The 21,832-nt window shown below is 38.9% G+C and overlaps 1 protein-coding gene across 1 annotated transcript in view; it reads left to right on the top strand.

Annotated features, from left to right (window-relative positions):
• The window catches only part of cacng7a (calcium channel, voltage-dependent, gamma subunit 7a), a 30,995-nt gene extending 9,765 nt beyond the window's left edge, over positions 1-21,230 (top strand). The window contains exons 3-6 of the mRNA XM_067426480.1: positions 7,077-7,163; positions 8,369-8,509; positions 14,106-14,251; positions 18,415-21,230. Coding sequence (XP_067282581.1) covers positions 7,077-7,163; positions 8,369-8,509; positions 14,106-14,251; positions 18,415-18,867 — 827 coding nt within the window. The 3' untranslated portion in view covers positions 18,868-21,230. The remainder of the gene's footprint in view (positions 1-7,076; positions 7,164-8,368; positions 8,510-14,105; positions 14,252-18,414) is intronic.
• Positions 21,231-21,832: the final 602 nt, after the last annotated feature.

Genomic DNA, 21,832 nt, shown 5'->3' on the forward strand with positions numbered 1-21,832 from the left:
GTGATATAATAGTAACGATGGCATCGGTTTTACCATATCAATTCATGCCCAGGGGCCCTATCATACACCTGGCGCAATCAGGAGCAACACAAGTGTTTTTTGCTAATTTTAGCCTGATGCAGTTAACATTTTTGTGTTCTGCGCCACATTGTTTAGATAGCAGATGCCTTTGTGTAACAGAGGCCAGCTAGTAGTCACTGTACAAGTAAACCTCACTCCTCTGTCCTCAAGAGACGCTCTTACAGCACATGTATTGTTTACGCTAGAGGACGCAGCCTTTAGGACGAAAAATGGTCCTCTAACAAGGACGCTAGAGAAAAATGCGTCCTCTAACAAGCACGCTAGAGGATGCAGCCTTTAGACTCCTTGTTAGAGCGTCCGACTCTCATGCCGGCGGACCAGGGTTCAAGTCCCGCTTGAAGCGGGTGGTTCGAACAGGAGGGGTTATATTGGTGCCGTGACCCGGATGGAAGTGAGGTTTAATGGGATGAGTATAACAGATGCCAGTTAGTAGTCACTGTGTGAGTAAACCTCACTCCTCTGTCCTCAAGAGGCACTCTAGCGACTGACGCAAGAGGTTGCAGCCTTTAGCCTCCTTGTTAAAGTGTCTGACTCTCATGCCGACGGACTTGGGTTCAAGTCCCGCTTGGAGCAGGTGGTTCGAACAGAAGGGGTTATATTGGTGCCGTGACCCGGATGGAAGTGAGGTTTAATGGGGTGAGTATAACAGATGCCAGTTAGTAGTCACTGTCCGAGTAAACCTCACTCCTCTGTCCTCAAGAGGCGCTCTAGCGACTGACGCAAGAGGTTGCAGCCTTTAGCCTCCTTGTTAGAGCGTCTGACTCTCATGCCGACGGACTCGGGGTCAAGTCCCGCTTGGAGTGGGCGGTTCGAACAGGAGGGGTTACATATTTGTCCACCCATGGGCGTGCTGGTATGAAAACGAGTTGTGTTCAGGCGCTTTGCTATATTGAGGCAACTGAAATGACTGTGCCACTGACCAACGAAAACCTGTTGTAAAGTCAATAGCGCAGTATTTTTTGTGTTATTTAAAGAGCACATTAGTAACATGGGCATATAGGCAGGTGAACAACACACACTCTGATTATTACACACACAGGGATGCGCAGCAGCAGCACTCAAACATTTTTAAATATTTAAAATAAAAGGAGAAGCATTCAGTTTTTCCTTGTTTGCAAATTCCGGCATGTAAATAGCAAATCCGCCATGTTGTGAGCACAACTGGCTTTTAAAGCTACACTGTGTGATATTTTCCCCCATCTAGCAGTGTAAAGGTATATGACCATCTAGTGAATATTAGTTTCTGTTCCTCTCAATTCTGATTTCGTTTTAACTCCTACGGTGGCCGATTTAGTCCAAGATTAACATGGCAATCCCCCTCTTCACATTTGACATGGTGCCATCGAGTGTTAAAACGTGAAAAGCGAAGCTTGAATTTACGGGTATGTCCCTCTTTGGCCATTGTACTTTCAAGATGGAGGGGCAACATGGCAACCGGCATTCGAACCCCTCACCCGTATGTATTTTCAATGGCATATTATAAACTTACCAGAATACTTTATTACTTTAAAGAAGTAAATATACATTAATGAGCACATATATTTTTGAATGAACTAAGTGTTTTTAGCTAAGAATAAACTAAAAAAGTTGCACAGTGTAGCTTTAAACTAGAAAGTGGATTAAACCAAAAGGGGATTCGGACACACCCTAAGTGCACTTGCACCGTGCGCTTAGACCATGTGCTCAGATCGTTAAAATAGTGCCAAGTCTGCATTCTTTGGAAGTACAGCAAAGTGGATATGCTTTTGCAGCGCAGAAAACAGCATCTTCTTGACCACACAAACTAAACTCTTCCAGGACTAAAACTACAGTGTTTAAGTGTGAAAGTAGATGTTGTTCATGGGCAGCTAATGAAGAACACAGGCTGGCATTATGCAAATGTGTTACAAACCTACTTAGGTTCATACAGGAAGTAAGAATGGAATTGTTGACAACACGTTTCAAACAGTTCAGAATCAGTTCTTTCTTTTGGGAGACAATACCTTTATTTATCGTGCATTTTAATCTTTGAAACCTGAAAACATTAAAAACAGCTATTTAACACACTACATGACACAAAAAAAACATTTAAAAAAAAAGTCACAGTGAGAGCACAGTGTACTGTATAAATATGAAGGAATTTTCTGTATTGTTTTTTTTTTTTTTTACAGGTGTTTTACCTGCATTTTAAAGTACACATTGCATTATTTTGTGTTTTAGGGGTTAACGGAAATTTCCATAAAATTACTGGATAATGTACTGGCAGAAAATTACCAGTACATTTTCCGTTTTTATTTTTTACAGTGCAGGTCATATCCGAAAAAGCATAATAGGGGCACTTTAAGGAAAAGACTGTATCTTTTTTTGTGTGTTGCAATTGTATATGTTTCTTTGCATCGCATGCTGGTTTGTTTTCATGACACTGACAGGAAGTGCTGAGGTGGACTGAAATGATGCCACACCAGTTGGCGGCAAATGGCTGACTATGAGAAGTGTGAGGATGATGTCACCTTGTTTCTAGCTTAACCAGTTCTGGTATTTAGTTTGCCTGCATGTGGGTGTTTGAAAAATCACTACAGAAAGACTCTTTGTCCATTAGGTGTGTTGTGTGTGTAATATGCACTCTTTTCATGCACTCTAGAGAGCATATGATTTATGTGTTCAAAAATATATATAATTTTTATTTTTATTTTATGTGTGTGTGTGGCGAGAGAAGGGTCTAATGTGCCCTTCTTTCTTGCACAGTATGCAGAAGCGTCATGCCCATTTAGTGCCTATTAATATTTTTGAGTTGAGTTGATTTTAAAGCAGCACCAGGTAACTTTTCAACCTTCATAATATATTTTCAAGACTCTTGTGATGATACATCGACTTACAATAGGTTGAATGACACGTCTGCCATAGCTTGATGGGGTCTGTATCGTTTTTTAACATACTTTTAAACTTCGGGTTTCAGGTAGTAACCCGAGAACAAAAAGAACTACAAAATTCAACTGCTTTACGGGCATATACGTCACTTCCACCACCACCCACACTTCCTTACATTCGGACGTGCGAGCCCAACTTTGTTCGCGGATAATATAGTCATGTCCGAAGCAGCACAGACAAATAAGAAAGAAAACGGTTTTGTTGGAGAAAAGCAATAAAAGGAAACGAAAAAGTGGTGGGATTAAAGGCAGGACGAGGATCAAAATGTGACCAGCGTTTGCTCGTTGGCGTGAGCTGAAGGAGGCGTGCCCGACCGACGCTGTCATGCTTGTTATGGTGATTACCTACCACTCAAACATTGAATTGAAGTATCATATAGATTCTGTAAAACGGTAACCAATAGACTACTATAATGACGCTGGCTTGTAAACGTGAGCATCGTGATTATTTGGCGTTTGAAAAAAATAAAACCCATGAAATTATATTCATATGACATGCTGAAACATATGCCACTGACTGTACCTGGGATGAAGACATTTCACACGCGCCGCCAGAAGAAAACCTGCATGTGAACTCCTCCTGCAGTGTTCAGGGGAACTGTTACCCTCATTTACACTGAACACGTGTGCGGCGCATTACGGCTGCGACACGGCTACCGGAGCTGATCGTGCCCATTCTAGTCAATGCTTGTGTTTACACCGGCCGCGATGCGGCGCGTTTCAGAAGCTTCCCAGAAGCGGCTCTCCGCGCCGCTTTGCTAAATATAGGTGCCTAGTCTATTTTTGACGGCCCGCTTCTGATATGCTCCCGGTGTGAGTTATCACCGCATGGAGGACGGAATAAAACCTTGTCGCAGCCGTAATGCGCCGCACACGTGTTCAGTGTAAATGAGGGGTTTGTGCTGCACCAACCCACTTTTAAGAAATTATTTGGCAAGCCCCGCACCACTGTATATATTTTTACAACCCGCCCCGCACCCGCGACCATTAAATAGACATACAGAGTCCGCGGGTTATGAGACGACCCGCGCATTACTAGTTCAGGGCTATCAGGGTTGTCATGTCAACAAATGCACGCGCGATGGCATCCCCTGTTGTAGGATGACCGTTTACGACAGTAGTTGAGGACATTATTGAGGACAACTGTAGGGGGACCCCGAGAGCAAAAGTTACCCAGTGCTGCTTTAAATGTATCTTTGACATTTTAATTTGATTCAATGGAAATAATTTAAATTATTGTAGGTTAAAATAGTTTGGGGACCACAAAGGGGTGCTAGGAGATCTGCAAAAGATTTGAGAGAAAAACGTATTTTATCATTGTCAGTGTCAACGTGTGCTCTTAAGATTTGAATGAAATGGGTTTTATGTAATTATACATTTTTTGTACTTACATTTACTTCTATATGAGTATATTTTTTCTGCTTACCAAAGTCTGGTCAAAAGTCATCAAAAGAAGTGTGCTTATATTAAAATTTTGACAGTTTTTAACAATAAGAAAAAAGTAATCTGCATATTAAAGGCTGCACTATGCAATTTTTCCATCGCTAGAGGGCGCCTATTCAAAACAAAGGCGTTGTTTGATGACGCCAAGTTTGTGCGCAGAATCTTGGGACATGTAGTCTTCACCTCACAGCCGGTGGAAAAGAATCGGAATAGGACTCATGTTCATGAATGTGATTATTAACATTACTGTAGTATGAAGCAGAGCAGGACCTAGTGTTGTGGAGCTGAGCAAGGCCGCTGAAGCGATTGTTGAGCAACACGCAGCTCGCGAGCAGCGGAACTTTTATTATGATGGGACGGGACACAGTCGCCAGGCGTCCACGCTATAACCGTTTTTTTTCCGGTCATGACTATAAGGTTACTGCTCTGTTTATTCATATTAGATACATTTAAGTGCATTCAAAATTATGTTATGAAGTTACTCGCTCAGCGGCTGCTGTGACACTGCTAAGAGTAAAATCTTTCTGCAAAATAAAATTGGAAACCGAGGGTAATGCAGATATGACACAATTGATAGGCGACTCCCTCAGACATCCCGGCTCCTTGGTTAAAATAGCAATTTTCTCACAATTTACAAATAGTTGGAAACATTTGGGATATTGTAAGGACTCAACATAACAAAATATATAACACTGGCCTATAGGGGTTTTTGGATATTTTACTGCAAAAATACTACATAGTGCACCTTTAAAAAAATAAAGAAAAAGATATTTAAAAATGTTGTTTGCTCCAAAAAAAGAAAGAAAAAAAGGCATTTGCTTGCAAAAGTACTGATATAATTTTTCATATATATATAAAAGATTATTAGGAACACCATACTAATACTTTGTTCATACTAATACCCTCTTTCACCTTCAGAACTGCCTTAATTCTACGTGGCATTGATTCAACAATGTGCTGAAAGCATTCTTTAGAAATGTTGGCCCATATTGATAGGATAACATCTTGCAGTTGATGGAGATTTGTGGGATGCACATCCAGGGCATGAAGCTCCCATTCCACCACATCCCAAAGATGCTCTATTGGGTTGAGACCTGGTGACTGTGGGGGCCATTTTAGTACAGTGAACTCAGTGTCATGACACAACTCAGTGTTTGAGCTTTGTGACATGGTGCATTATCCTGCTGGAAGTAGCCATCAGAGGATGGGTACATGGTGGTCATAAAGGGATGGACATGGTCAGAAACAATGCTCAGGTAGGCAGTGGCATTTAAACAATGCCCAATCTAAGGGGCCTAAAGTGTGCCAAGAAAACATTCCCACACCATTACACCACCACCACCATCCTGCACAGTTGTAACAAGGCATGATGGATCCATGTTCTCATTCTGTTTATGCGAAATTCTGACTCTGAATGTTTCAACAGAAATCGAGACTCATCAGACCAGGCAACATTTTTCCAGTCTTCAACTGTCTAATGTTGGTGAGCTTATGCAAAATGTAGCCTCTTTTCCCTATTTGTAGTGGAGATGAGTGGTACCCGGTGGGGTCTTCTGCTGTTGTAGCCCATCCGCCTCAAGGTTGTGTGTGTTGTGGCTTCACAAATGCTTTGCTGCATACCTCGGTTGTAACCAGTGGTTATTTCAGACAAAGTTGCTCTTCTATCAGCTTGAATCAGTCGGCCCATTCTACTCTGACCTCTAGCATCAAGGCATTTTCGCCCACAGGACTGCCACATACTGGATGTTTTTCCCTTTTCACACCATTTTTTGTAAACCCTAAAAATGGTTGTGCATGAAAATCCCAGTAATTGAGCAGATTGTGAAATACTCAGACCGGCCCGTCTGTCACCAACAACCATGCCAGGCTCAAAATTGCTTAAATCACTTTTCTTTCCCATTCTGCCGTTCAGTTTGGAGTTCAGGAGGTTGTCTTGACCAGGATCACACCTCTAAATGCATTGAAGCAACTGCCATGTGATTGGTTGATTAGATAATTGCATTAATGAGAAATTGATAGACAGATAGATAGATAGATAGATAGATAGATAGATAGATAGATAGATAGATAGATAGATAGATAGATAGATAGATAGATAGATAGATAGATAGATAGATAGATAGATAGATAGATAGATAGATAGATAGATAGATAGATAGATAGATAGATAGATAGAGCTGATAAAGTGTTTTGTCAGCAAAGGTTTTTTTTGCAGATATGCTTTTAACTTAATGCAAACACAGTAAATATATTTCAGGTAATATTTAACAAAATTATATAATAATTTATTAATTTATTTTTAGAATCTTAATTAAATCTAATTTTAATTAATCTAATAATGTCACAGTTTTAGAAGGGAATCCTTTAGGGGGTCCTTGACATAACAACAAAACAGAACCAAACTGCATGATGCTTCTGACTATAAGTGCAGTTTATAAGTGTAATGCATGTGAGTTTTTCGTCTCTCTTCTCAGTGTTTGAACCAAAATCATTGCTGTGTTTCTTTCTGTTTGTCCCTGTCTCCCCTACTGTCATTGTCAATCTCTGTCCCGCTCTGCCTGTACACCCTCTCTCTGTCTCTCTTTGTGTCCCTGTCTCTCTTTGTTCCCCTGTCTCTCTCTCTCTCTGTCTCTCTTTCTATCTCAGGGCCAGAGAAGGGGAGATGTGTGGCATCTGAATACTTCACCGAGCCAGAAATAGAGATCACTACTGAGAACACAGCCAATATACTGAGTAAGAAAAAAAAATGCAATTTATTAAATGTGAATACAGATGGAAAAAGAATGCTTTGAGTACAAGATGTTAAATTCAATATCGTTTTTCTAAAGTTCTTTAAAATAGAATATTGATTAGTTGAGTTATATGCTGTAATTGGATATACTGTATACAAAAATCATGGGCATTAATTTTTTTTTGCCAAATTTTGATTGTTTATATTATATTATATTATATTATATTATATTATATTATATTATATTATATTATATTATATTATATTATATTATATTATATTATATTATATTATATTATATTATATTATATTATTGTCACGTTATTCCAGTCAAATTGCACTACAAAGGAGATATACTCAAAATACCGGTACTCAGAACACAGAAATATGTAGGAGAAAACACAATACTTATACATTAATGAAAACTGGCAACTATGAACTGAAACAAAGGGATATAAATACAAGGAACAAACAAAGGCAACTAAATGAACACAGGCGAACAGAATCTAATCAATAATTAATCATTACAACAAACTAGAGTGTTATGAACACAGAGCAGACAGTGTGAAAACAAAAACAAAACAGAGCATAACAGGATATATGTTACAATTATATTATATTATATTATATTATATTATATTATATTATATTATATTATATTATATTATATTATATTATATTAATCACATTATTTTATATTAATTACATGACATCACATTATATTATATTATATTTTCAGTGCTGTAAATTTGGTAATTTGCTTAAATGTTTAAACATTTTAATCACCTTTAATTTGTTATCATATATCTTTTGATATCAAAAGATTATTTGTAAACTTACAATTTAAAGCTTTTCAATATAATGTTAGGCGATAAAAACGAAATGCATAATAATTATAGAAAGAAACTTATATTATTTAAACATATGAATATATATTCTAAGCATTTTAATGACCTTTTAGTTTAGTTTGTTTATTTTATTAGTTTTAATTCATTTTTTCAGTCTGTGTGAAAATGCTAAAGGCTTTTTAAATTTGCAATTTAAAGTTTTATAAATATACTGAGAGGCCATTAAATACATACACATTTTACTGAATAAATAAATCATTAAAATCAACAAATGAATGTCACACATTTGATCGATTTTGAGGATCTAACATTCCATAATTTCAATAATTTGTTCTGTCCTTGTCCCTTTGCTCTGTTAGAAATGGTCAGGACGGCCACCCCCTTCCCAATGGTCTCACTCCTCTTTGTCTTCACGGCCTTTGTCATAAGCAACATCGGCCACATCCGTCCTCAGCGCACCATCCTGGCCTTCGTCTCTGGAATCTTCTTCATCTTATCAGGTAAGTTGTATGTAATTTATTATATGTAAATACAATGTATGAAAATCTGATTTAAAAAAAACAAAGAAACACTTCTTGATTCTCATGTTGCCCCTGATGTTCTCACTGTTGCAGCCCATAGTTGTGTATCCTCTTACATACTCTAGATTAGATTCTGTTTATTGATATTCAGTTTCAGTGGTGAGCCTGGTAACTCTCCACAACTCTGTCCGAAATCAGGCTGAGAATCCCACTGAGAGGTTTGCATATTTAATGAATGGTGTTCCCGATTTCCATCTATGGTAATGTGCAGTACACAATATCCATTAAATGGTCCTTTTTCTCACAAACAGTAATTAATAAGAGAGATCTCTCTGATCCAGTCAACAGAGCTCTGCCTAACAGCTGTCATTTGCATTCGGCTAATAGAAACAGATTGTCAGTAATGTGAAGGTGTGTTTAGATTTGACTAATTTGCATGCAAAGTATGTCCTAAAACAGATCTGGTGCGCATGAATGTTCTGCACATGTAAAGATGAAAGAAATCTTTAGCTAGGCATTACACTCAGTACAACATAACGGTATATAAAGAATGATACTGTGGGGCTGGATTGATACCAAAATAATAATTCAGTATAATTGCTCATTTTCTCAAGGTGTACCAGTACATTCAGATTGTAGCTAGAAATTGTGACTTTCACAATGCTCAGTGTGGCTTGAAGACAGCTATATGGCAGTACTATATCAGTTGCCTGTTGACAGCTGTACAAATCGCCTGCAGGAACAGATTTCCAATGAAGGTTTAGAAAGCTTGTGTATAAACAGTTCTAGAATACTGAAACAGAACGTGTTTTTGAACTGCAGTCTGGAATACCTGATTCTTATTGTGTAATGCTGCATGTATTTTTTTATAATTATCTGTGTGATAGTGTTAATTTGATTAACGAAAACTGATATTGAATTTTCATCAACAAGCTTTTTTGTCCATGACTAAAACAAGACGATGAAGTCATTAAACGATAACTGGAACTTTCTGTCCCTCTATTGACAGCTACGCAACTACCACTTTGACGTTTCAAAAAGTTTTACACACAAGAATGAACCTCATTGGTTCTTGCGGAAGTTCAAACATGCTCATTGGTTCTTGGTTCATGCTCATTGGTTCTTGCAAAAACTTAACCTTGCTGCGTATCACATGAGAATGAACCTCATTGGTTCTTGTGGAAGCACAAACATTCTTGGTTCATGCTCATTGGTTCTTTTGGAAGCTCAAACATGCTGCGTAACATGAGAATTAACCTCATTGGTCCATGCAAAAAAGCTCAAACGTGCTGCATATCACACTAGAATTAACCTCATTGGTTCTTGCGGAAGATCAAACGTGCTGCATAAACATGAGAATGAACCTCATTGGTTCTTGCTGAAGCTCAAACTAGGTGCGTAACACAAGAATGGACATCATTGGTTCTATAATATTTCCTCTGGTATGTCTGTTGATAAACTTTTGAAAAATAAAGTCTTAATAAAGTTTCCGTTTTGCCTTAGCAGTGCAGCATGCTTTCAGAAACCCTCCACCTTCCCCAGCTCCACCTGTTTAGATCTGCTACGGGTAATTAACGTACGCTATATTGTACAGCATGTATGTCTTGCTCACAGCAGCGTGTCGGGTATGAATTGGCAGTAGCAAGTCCCGTACTTGTTAGTAGCATCAGCAATAACAAATAACTATCATCATCTATCAAACATATATCAACATCATTATACAGGTCCTTCTCAAAAAATTAGCATATTGTGATAAAGTTCATTATTTTCCATAATGTAATGAATTTTTTTAAACTTTCATATATTTTAGATTCATTGCACACCAACTGAAATATTTCAGGTCTTTTATTGTTTTAATACTGATGATTTTGGCATACCGCTCATGAAAACCCAAAATTCCTATCTCAAAAAATTAGCATATCATGAAAAGGTTCTCTAAACGAGCTATTAACCTAATCATCTGAATCAACTAATTAACTCTAAACACCTGCAAAAGATTCCTGAGGCTTTTAAAAACTCCCAGCCTGCTTCATTACTCAAAACCGCAATCATGGGTAAGACTGCTGACCTGACTGCTGTCCAGAAGGCCATCATTGACACCCTCAAGCGAGAGGGTAAGACACAGAAAGACATTTCTGAACGAATAGGCTGTTCCCAGAGTGCTGTATCAAGGCACCTCAGTGGAAAGTCTGTGGGAAGGAAAAAGTGTGGCAAAAAACGCTGTACAACGAGAAGAGGTGACCGGACCCTGAGGAAGATTGTGGAGAAGGACCGATTCCAGACCTTGGGGGACCTGCGGAAGCAGTGGACTGAGTCTGGAGTAGAAACATCCAGAGCCACCGTGTGCAGGAAATGGGCTACAGGTGCCGCATTCCCCAGGTCAAGACACTTTGGGCTACAGAGAAGCAGCACTGGACTGTTGCTCAGTGGTCCAAAGTACTTTTTTCGGATGAAAGCAAATTTTGCATGTCATTCGGAAATCAAGGTGCCAGAGTCTGGAGGAAGACTGGGGAGAAGGAAATGCCAAAATGCCTGAAGTCCAGTGTCAAGTACCCACAGTCAGTGATGGTCTGGGGTGCCATGTCAGCTGCTGGTGTTGGTCCACTGTGTTTTATCAAGGGCAGGGTCAATGCAGCTAGCTATTTCATGCACTTCAAGCACTTCATGCTTCCATCTGCTGAAAAGCTTTATGGAGATGAAGATTTGGTTTTTCAGCACGACCTGGCACCTGCTCATTGTGCCAAAACCACTGGTAAATGGTTTACTGACCATGGTATTACTGTGCTCAACTGGCCTGCCAACTCTCCTGACCTGAACCCCATAGAGAATCTGTGGGATATTGTGAAGAGAAAGTTGAGAGATGCAAGACCCAATACTCTGGATGAGCTTAAGGCCGCTATCGAAGCATCCTGGGCCTCCATAACACCTCAGCAGTGCCACAGGCTGATCGCCTCCATGCCACGCCGCACTGAAGCAGTCATTTCTGCAAAAGGATTCCCGACCAAGTAATGAGTGCATAAACTAAACATAATTATTTGAAGGTTGACTTTTTTTGTATTTAAAAACACTTTTCTTTTATTGGTCGGATAAAATATGCAAATTTTTTGAGATAGGAATTTTGGGTTTTCATGAGCTGTATGCCAAAATCATCAGTATTAAAAAAAATAAAAGACCTGAAATATTTCTGTTGGTGTGCAATGAATCTAAAATATATGAAAGTTACATTTTTATCATTACATTATGGAAAATAATGAACTTTAACACAATATGCAATTTTTTTGAGAAGGACCTGTACATACCCATCACTTCAAGAGTTGTCATGACAGAAATGTTCTTAAGCAGCAAATCATCATATTACAATGATTTTTCAAGGATCATGTGACACTTAAGACTGGAGTAATTATGCTAAAAATTCAGCTCTCCCATCATTTTAAAATATATTCAAATAGGAAACAGTTATTTGAAATTGTAATAGTTCACAATATTACTGTTTTGACTGTATTTTTGAAAAAATAAATGCAACAGTAGTGAGCAATTTTTATCCTTCCAAAAACAATAAAAATCTTACAAACCCCGAACTCTTGAACGGTAGTGTACATTGTTTAATTGATCATTGTCCCAGGTAAACAATTTCCTACATAGCTTTGCTAATTTAATTTATCTCACATCACTTCATTGAAATGTCAATATTTACAGCTTAGTTTTGCACTTATTGCTTAATTGCAGCACTTGATTTGCACTTCTATGCAAAACCATTTATACTCCAATCAAAACAATCAACATTTGCTTGAATACAGTAAATCATTGAGTGGCTGTTAAAATCTAATTTACCTCACCGTCTTCATTAGATGTCAGGAAATGAACAAAGAGGCAAAAGCTAGGAGTCAGCAGCAGTGGGAGAATCAGCAAGCCCCCTAATCGTTTGCATAGGGGGTGGGGCAGAGCCCGGTCAACATGTCCCATGTGTTGTAGCCGATGCGGCTCTAATGCATGCACTACTGCAGTTTAATAATAATGGATTTTGTAATGCAGGAGAAAGTACTGCTGCAGATTCCTGTGGCAGCAGCCGCCCAGCACTGTGCCGTGTAGCACTGCATCAGGTGCTAATGTTACATTTAGCTCAGCATTTTGTACTACAGAATTATTAATAAAGCACAAGACACCACAACAGCGCTGTTGCAAAGTGCTGAACACAGACATGCACAACGCTGCAAAAAAACACAGTTGGTGATGTTCTAGACTGTACTATAGACTGCTTTATCATTGTATAGAAGCAGGTATATCCAGTACCTAGATAGTCTCTACTCATCTTTTGCTTGGTTTTCTGAAAATATGTGCCCTAATGTGACAGCAATTTAACATCATGCGTTTTGCATTTGCGAAAATGTGAAAAGGAAATATATGTACGCACATTCCTTGTCGATATTAGCAACATAGACAGCTGGCAGTGACAGACTGCGATAATGTTTGATTATGCCAGAGGCTTTTCCTTACCGCTGTCCCTCTCTTTTTCTCCTGTGCTCCACAATTACCGCAGCAGAGCTTTCTCCATCATAACACAGCAACATTTGAGCATGCTATAAATGTTAATATCTCCTGTTATGACAGGTTGCGTTTCAGTGCGCTGCTTTATTGTTCACTCTCCGCACTCTTCGTTTGACTGTATAGTACCGTAATAGGAAAACACTGCGGTAATAACAACACTTTGGTGTTTACAAGGCATATTTGCTTCTTTCATTTTCATTAAAAGCATTTAGTGTGTATAAAATAGTTTCTCCCTTTACTAATACGAAGGTCTAGTAGCTTATTTTACAAAACTGCTTCACACGTATACGCATACAAACCCCCTTCACACCATACACAACACCTTAGTATCATGGCAACAACATCATTGCATTGCTAAGTAACAAAGTACCCCGATTTATTTCCTTACTACTTTAGTCCCAGTAAGTAACCACCTAGCGACCACACAAAACACCCTAGCAACCACATAGCAATACACAAACAACCATTTTGAACACAGCAGTTGGAAGCACCACTCATGCATTTTCTGTAGAAAATATTTCCTGCAAAAAAAAAAATAAGCTGGTCTCAGAGGATTTATGGCACTATGCTTGGCCAGGCTCGGCGACCAACTTAAACTAGCTAAGACCAGTAAACCAGAGACTGGTCTTAGAGGGGTTTAATGCACTAAACTTGGCCAGGCTCAGAGACTAACTTAAACTAGCTAAGACCAGACTGGTCACGCTAGTTTTAGAGGGGTTTTGAACACTTTTCATATGGTCAGGCTAGGAGTCTAGCTAAACATAAGCTTAGGAGACCATCTCAAACTATCTAACAGCACACAAAAGCCTGGTTATGCTAGGAGACCATCTTAAACTAGCTAAAACTAGCTTAAAAGATCTAAGACCAGCAAACCTTTTCTGTATTGTGTGTGTGTGTGTGTGTGTGTGTGTGTGTGTGTGTGTGTGTGTGTGATTTACTCTTTTTCTGAAATTATTTACTGCCTGTATCCTCTCTCTCTCTCTCTCTCTCTCTCTCTCTCTCTCTCTCTCTCTCTCTCTCTCTCTCTCAGGTTTGAGTTTAGTGGTCGGTTTGGTGCTGTATATCTCCAGTATCAACGATGAAGTGATGAACAGGCCTCGAGAGCCTGAACAGTTCTTTCACTACCACTACGGCTGGTCGTTTGCCTTTGCTGCCAGCTCCTTCCTGCTAAAAGAGGTCAGTCACAGAGAGCAGCTACTATTAACACTTGAGCTGACTGCGTGTGTACTCTTATCACAGAGCTCAGTTCATTAATATGCAGCTGTGTTAACAGCTTTCTCTGTTAAACCAATAGGTCTGCCCTCATCAGTATGCATTAATTTTAGCCTAGCTTTTGCTGGGGTGAAGGCTACACATTTCCGTTATGCTGCATATATGCTAATTCAGTAAGTTCTGTGCAGCAATTTGTAAATGTCAGCATCTAGTCTCTGCAGTATCCTCAACTTATAATAATATGATGTATATGCAAAGACAGTATGGTCCAGAGATCACTCAAAACTAATTTGAATTTAAACATGGAAGTATTTTCACTAGTCTCAGACCCTCTTATATATGCACATACTACTATAGAACCATCACAAACTATAGTACAACCTACTATCATACTGATTGCTACTATAGCACAAACTGTACTAGTGTTCAAAAGTTTTGGTTCTGTAAGATTTTTAAATGTTTTTGAAAGAAGGGGCTTAGGTGGGGGTTAGTACAGACAACCACAGGATCCAAGGAGGAGCAGACAACAGTAAGAGCCAAGGTGGAGACTACGGCTGAATCCAAAATAGCACTTTCTGTCTTGTGGACTTACAATGGCAGCAGCGTGCGTGTGCGAGACCTTAGGGTGTCCCATTCAGGCCATTATGCGACCTTGATGCGCACTTTAGCTGAGCCCGCAAGCTTGCAAGCTATGCAGAGGACTTTACCCGGCAGTCAAAGCGGCATTACATCATGAAAGTGCAGACTCAGAGGAAGACCGTGAGGGTTTAGGGTGCCATTTGGGATCCAGCCTACGTAGGCAGAAGCTGTTGGAGATAGCAGAAAGAGGAACCGGGGCGGATTCCCAGCCGGAATCCCAGGACGCAAACCCACGGGGGAGTTGAAGGAGGGAGGAGCCATGGTGGGACTTGACATGTGGAACCAAGAAAATGACCGACTTAAAGGACAACTCCGGTGAGAAGTTTGTCGCTCGACTAGTCAAGACACGTAATGCACTTTATAAAGTATCTTCTTATTTGACTGTTTGTACACGGTTTGCATGTAGGGACCCTCATTATGCTACTGTGTTAGTGTGAGGCTATTTTGAGCATTGTTAGTGGTATTAACTAGCGATTTAATTTCACTTACCCTGTGTCCCATAGACAAGTGTTATAAGCTAATCTGTTTTTAGAGATAAAACTCTTTACATTCAATTTTCATGAAAACGCATCCCAGAGAACGATCTACTCTGAACGATCTACCATCTGTTAATTACCCCTAGGTTTATTTCTCACCGCAGTTGTCCTTTAAGCTTGGAACATACTTTGCAAGAACAAAGAAATTAGTTTGTTTTCTCGAGGTGGCAAGAACATTCCATACTTAATTTTGGCCAGTACATTCCATAGTTCATGAGAAAAGCAGGTGACAAACATCTGCGTTTCTCCGCATTAACCACGCCCACTTCAAATGTCTGATAAATCATACAATAGTTCTCAGACACCCGCAAGAAAAAAGTTCTGCTCAGGCGATGTGCCGAGAACAAGCTGCGAGAACTCCCAAACCAGGGCTGCGAGAACAAAAGGACGTAATTTTGTTCTCGCTGCCTTTTATTCTTGCGGAATATGTTATAGACGGAGCCGATGGTGGTAAAGATCCAGGCAGAGGTGAAGTGACTGGGCGACACAGAAGGTCCTAGAGAATAAGATGGACTAGCAGCCCAGGTGAAGCCAGAGGACTGAGGTGGAGCCAGAGAGAAGCTGAGCCCAACAGAGCCAAAGGGGTGGAGGGATAACTCGCAGACGAAGGCCCAGAAGTCCATGGTGAAGGCAGAGCGACGACAAAACAAGGGAGGTTGCAGGATGGACGAGGAAGCCTGGTGAACCCGTATGGACGATGGTCCTAGGTGGAGCTAAGGGGACAAGGTGAAGGTGACCACGGTGAAGGTGACAGATTGAGAGGTGGAGTCACAGGCTCTGAGGTTCTAGGTGGAGAAAATGGGTCGGCAGTCCCCTGACCCTTCTCCATTGCAGATGCACAATGCAGAGACAACATCGGAAGAGACGAAGGACTGATGAGAGGCAGTGAGGACAGGGCTGAAGGACTGGGTAGTGCAGACAGAGGGTAAATAAACGGCTTTACTGGCCAATACAGTACAAACAGACATCCCAGGAACAAAGTGTGAGGCATGGAGTGTTGCGGTTTGATTCTCCATTTCGCCGATGGTAAAGAGGGAATACCTCAAGATCCATCTCTCATCTCTGTATTGAGGCTGACCTGGAAAAAAAAACACAGAGGCTGTCATCATCGTAGTGTACTACAGTAGATGAACAAGATCTGAAAATTCCTCTGTGTGTCTTGAAGGAGTAGAGAGGATACAAACTGCCACTATATCTGTGTTGGTCTGTCCGACAATGAACAGAACAAACACAAGATTTAAATACACAGAAACGAATGAACAAAATGAACATCAGGTGTAAATCAAAGAACAACTACGGAAACTGAAAGCAACGAAACTAAAAGCCACCCAAAACAAACACAGATTAATACTATTTTATACTATTTATAGTTTATAATTTAAAATATAATAATTAGTTTATACATTTATGTTTATACATGAATTTGTTTATACATCATATATATATATATATATATATATATATATATATATATATATATATATATATATATATATATATATATATATATATATATATGCTGATTTGGTCCATTTCTTACAATTAGAAATGTTGAAAACATCTGCTAAATATTTTTGGAAATACTTGTGTACCTTGATACATGGTTTTTCAGGATTTTTTGAATAATAGAAATAGTATTTGATGAATAGTACTATATTTGAAATAGAAATCTTTTGTAATATCGGAGATGTCTTTACAGTCACTATGCACCCTTGCTGAATATTTTTCAAACTTCATACTAACCCCAAACCTTTGAACAGTACTAGTGTACAAAAGTAAGATGTTTACTCCATCCTGTCATGTGATAAATTGTGTTAGCATTGGCTTAAAGGGTTAGTTCACCCAAAAATGAAAATTCTGTCATTGATTACTCACCCTCATGTCGTTTGACACCCATAAGACCTCCGTTCATCTTCAGAACACAAATGAAGATATTTGTGTTGAAATAACTACTTAGTGAAGGCCGATTTCTAAACACCGCTTTGCAAAGCTTTGAACCGTTATAAATCAGCGTATCGATTCATGATTCGTATCGCGTGTCAAACATCACACGCATGATACGAATCATGAATCGATTCACTGATTCATTAAGCTCTGAAGCTTTGTTTTGAAAACGGTCCATCACTAAATAAGTTGTGTAGATTTTTTTGTTTTGTTTTTTGCGCACAAAAACTATTCTCGTTGCTTTATAAAATGATTGTAGAGCCACTGTAGTGAGATGGGCTTTGTAAAGACATCTTTAGTGCCTTTATGGGTCTTGAGAGAGGAAATGACATTGGTGTCAATGAAGTCCTTTCTGAGCCATCGGATTTCAACAAAAATATCTTCATTTGTGTTCTGAAGATGAACGGAGGTGTTACGGGTGTCAAAGGACATTAGGGTGAGTAATCAATGACAGAATTTTCATTTTTGGGTGAACTAAGGCTTTAATGGCAGTTGAGATGATGAATCTGTATATGCTTTTTATATTCTGCCATTTTGTCGCATAGACACTCTGTAATTAGGGGGCATTGGTAAAACATCTAATATAATGATCTATTTGTGATTGATATGTGTTCTTGCAAAAAATAATAATTATTATTATTCCATAGAACTACATTAGTTTTGAACGGCTTTTGATGCAAAAAGATGTTTTATGCCCCCAGATGGTGTAGTTACTGCTATCTGGGTCATGTCAAGCAGCCAAACCATGACCCCTTGGGTGGAGAGCACTTTTAATTGGCAGGTTTACCGATTTAAAAAAAAGAAAAGAAAAGCACAAGCTCACCCTCTGACTCTTTTTAGAATTTTGTTTTGTTTTTGTTTTTATGTTTTTGCATAGGACTTTCACAGAGAAAGGTGCAATTTCTCAGAACATCTATTTGCAGTGATAGCTGTGAGGTTGTAGGGACATTTTATCCATGGTAATCCATTAACGTTTAAAACCATTAACAAGTGATTTTGTTTCGCTAGGGTGCTGGGGTCATGTCTGTGTATCTCTTTATGAAACGTTATGCCGAGGAGGAGATGTACCGGCCCCACCCTGCGCTGTATCGCCCTCGTCTGTCTGAATGCAGTGACTACAGCGGCCAGTACCTGCACCCCGACTCGTGGCCTCCTCCTCAGCGCGGACGCAGCGGCTCCGAGGTGTCCAGTGACATCTCCATTCAGCTCAACCAGACCCCGCTGCCTCCACCGAAAAGCAGCGGGCCCTCCAATCTGCCCTCTTCCTCGGGCCCCTCCTCCGGGGCCAGCTATCACCTCCCACCTGCTTCTTCCTCCTCTTCCTCTTCCTATCCTCACACTATCCACTCCTCCCATTCTGGCGGCCACGCCCCACAGTCCCTCCCGATGGCCACACCCCCATCCGCTGTCCCGCCCCCTCGCTACCACGCACATATGCGTATGAGCGCCTCTCCCTGTTAGAGTTCCTCCATATGTAATACCTAAACAGAAATATGTGCATAAAATTAGCTAAGAGAATAACAGGGGCTTTTAGTACTCCAGAGACTATGGGAGAAAAGGGTGCTAAGTTGAAAAGAGGCAGACGAGGAAGCACTTCACTTACAATTCTGTGCCTGAAACCGAATGATGTTTTAACATATTCTCAGAGCAAGATTAATAAGTGAGGGAATCGCATTTATACATATAGAAAGAATGTATGGAGGAGGAAGAAAATAGGTACAAAAGTACAAAAAAGTACAAAATACTGACTTGCTGAAAATAGTTGAGATCAATTGTATACATATTTAAATTTGTATGTAATATGTTTAAATCTTATTGCACACCATAACAGCGTTTTCGCCCGCTCATTCCTCATATATCACGAGCATCATGTGAGGCTATTTATTCCGTTTCTTGTTTATACAAAAGCAAAAAGACACGAATGTGCCCCATAGGACGGACGGATGGATGTCTTTAAATGACGTCGCAGATTTATTTCAGCGCACAAGATGCATCATTTCTGTACATAATGTATCAAGAGCAGTAGTCATCTAGTGTAGTCCAACATATTTACCTTTGTTTTATCATGTGGACAAAGGGGCAGAGGGTCCAAATTGTCCTTTACTATCAATTTGTAATGTTTTTAGATTTGTACATCAGGGTAGATGTTCTACAAAGCTGGCTGATGTTTCCTTACTGGGATGTTGTACGCTTGGCCCCACGGCCCTCAATATGCCTTGGTTTCTTGTGCTCTCATATTTAAAAATAAATAAATAAATATAAATAAAAAAAAACAGAAAAAGTTTAGCAGTGACATAGCACGATACAAAAAGGAAACGTTTCAACATATTAAACATATTTACCTTATCCTAGAATGGAGGCTGACTCCTATATGAATGCCGGGGATTTACTCTCCTTCACTGTTCAGTCATCATCTTAAAAACGCAGCCGTTACTTCTCTTTTATTATTAATATTATCACTACAAATATTAATTGAATTGTTTATTATACTAAATGAATTGTAAACGTGTTATATTATAACAGAAGCTATTGTAAACCAGTCCTGTGGGTGTTGCAGCAGTGTTTCAGAGATCATGTTTTAGAGTAATATGGGTTAATGAACAATAAGAACAGAAATCATGAGGAAGCCTTCAATAGCACAAAGCAGTATGCTATGGTTTTGTTTTCCACCTCGAGTGAACGGTTGTTCTGCCCCTGGTATCTTGCGCCATCTACTGGTCAAGAATTAATAGTGCATCAAAACAAGCACTGAAGTACAGTATATAAAATCTGTATTCGATTCATTGACTAAAAAGAGGCAGATGAGTCAGCATTTCCATACCTGGTGCCTGCGGATGCTGCATCCATGAGCAATGCAGTAAAGACAATTTGTACAGTATGATTATTATACCGCCAGATCCCTTTCCCTAATCCATAAACATTGACCTTTGTAGAAAGAAAAAAAAATATCCCTATATAAATATGAACTAATTATTATAATGATCTGTTTTGTCCTATTTTAATGCACAAAAGCTTAAAATATTTTCCAGAGAGTTATATCTGATAGAGTTCATCATTGTGTGTAAATATTATAAAAATAGTTATGAAATATAAATAGTTATAAAGAACAGGACTGGCTCCTGCTGGATAGTAAAGAAAATACATAAAATCACCATTTATATTATAGCCATATGACAAGTGAAATATGCAGAAGTGAAAGTATGATAAATGGAACAATAAAAGAGGAATGATTTTTGATCCTAATATTTATTCAAGCATTGCTGATGGTACAAATGTAGTCTCAAATGTGTGAATATCTGTTTTTGTTTCTCGTCTTTTGCTAATAATTGCGTTATAATGATCTTTCTCCTCTCACGGTTCCAGTTGACATTTTAACATTTGTTGTTGTTGCGGTCTACACCGAGGGTCTGGCTTATAAATATGTATGTACCATTTTGCATGACATTTTTTCATCCTCATACCCCTTTTCTCTTTTTTTTCTCTTTTTTTTTTATCTCTGTGGGCTGTCTTTTGTCTTTATTTGTCTCTCTCAAAGTCCCATTAAGCTAAAGCTGCCTCACTCATTTGACATGTCTTTTCCTCTTTTACCTTTCATTTCTCTCCTCCTCCCTCTCTCTCTCTCTCTCTCTCTCTCTCTCTCTCTCTCTCTCTCTCTCTCTCTCTCTCTCTCTCTCTCTCTCTCTCTCTCTCTCTCTCTCTCTCGCTCTCTCTCAGCCTTCATGTCTTTAGTTTCTCTGTTTTTTATCAGTTTTGCATGCCTTTCATTCCATAATGCCAAAGCAATTGTGCCTGATACTTAAGATGATGATGACAGTTATTATTATTATTATTATTATTATTATTATTATTATTATTATTATTATTATTATTATTATTATTATTATTAAAACTGTGGCATTTCTTCTTTGTAATCTGGAATTTGCTAAATAAATCCTAAGAAACTGAAAAATATTGCACATTAAATGACTTGTATTTTATGCACCATGCATTTATAATATAGTTACTGTACATACTGTATGCTTGCACTTTATTTTTATTTTAAAACCCAGGGCAAAATGGAGAGATGATTATTGTTTTATATGACACCATACATACATCTTAAATGATTGTTTACATTATAATTACAATATAACACATACACAACAAATACATCACACATACAAGATTAAAAAGATTTTTCTATTTTATTAAAAAAGTAAAAATGCTAGATCAACACTAAAAATCACACCAACCTGCTGGGAAGAAGAAAAGAAAAAAACCATAAAAAAACAAACAAAACATGAGCATCAGAACTGGACCCCGGATCAATGGAAAAAGGTGGCCTGGTTTGATGAATCATGTTCTCTTTTACATCACATGGATGGCTAGGATAGTAGGATAATGTGCCCTGTCACAAAGAAAAAAATGTTAAGGAATAGTTTGCACA

This window comes from Pseudorasbora parva, chromosome 19 (assembly GCF_024679245.1).
Source record: "Pseudorasbora parva isolate DD20220531a chromosome 19, ASM2467924v1, whole genome shotgun sequence".
Lineage (NCBI taxonomy): Eukaryota > Metazoa > Chordata > Actinopteri > Cypriniformes > Gobionidae > Pseudorasbora > Pseudorasbora parva.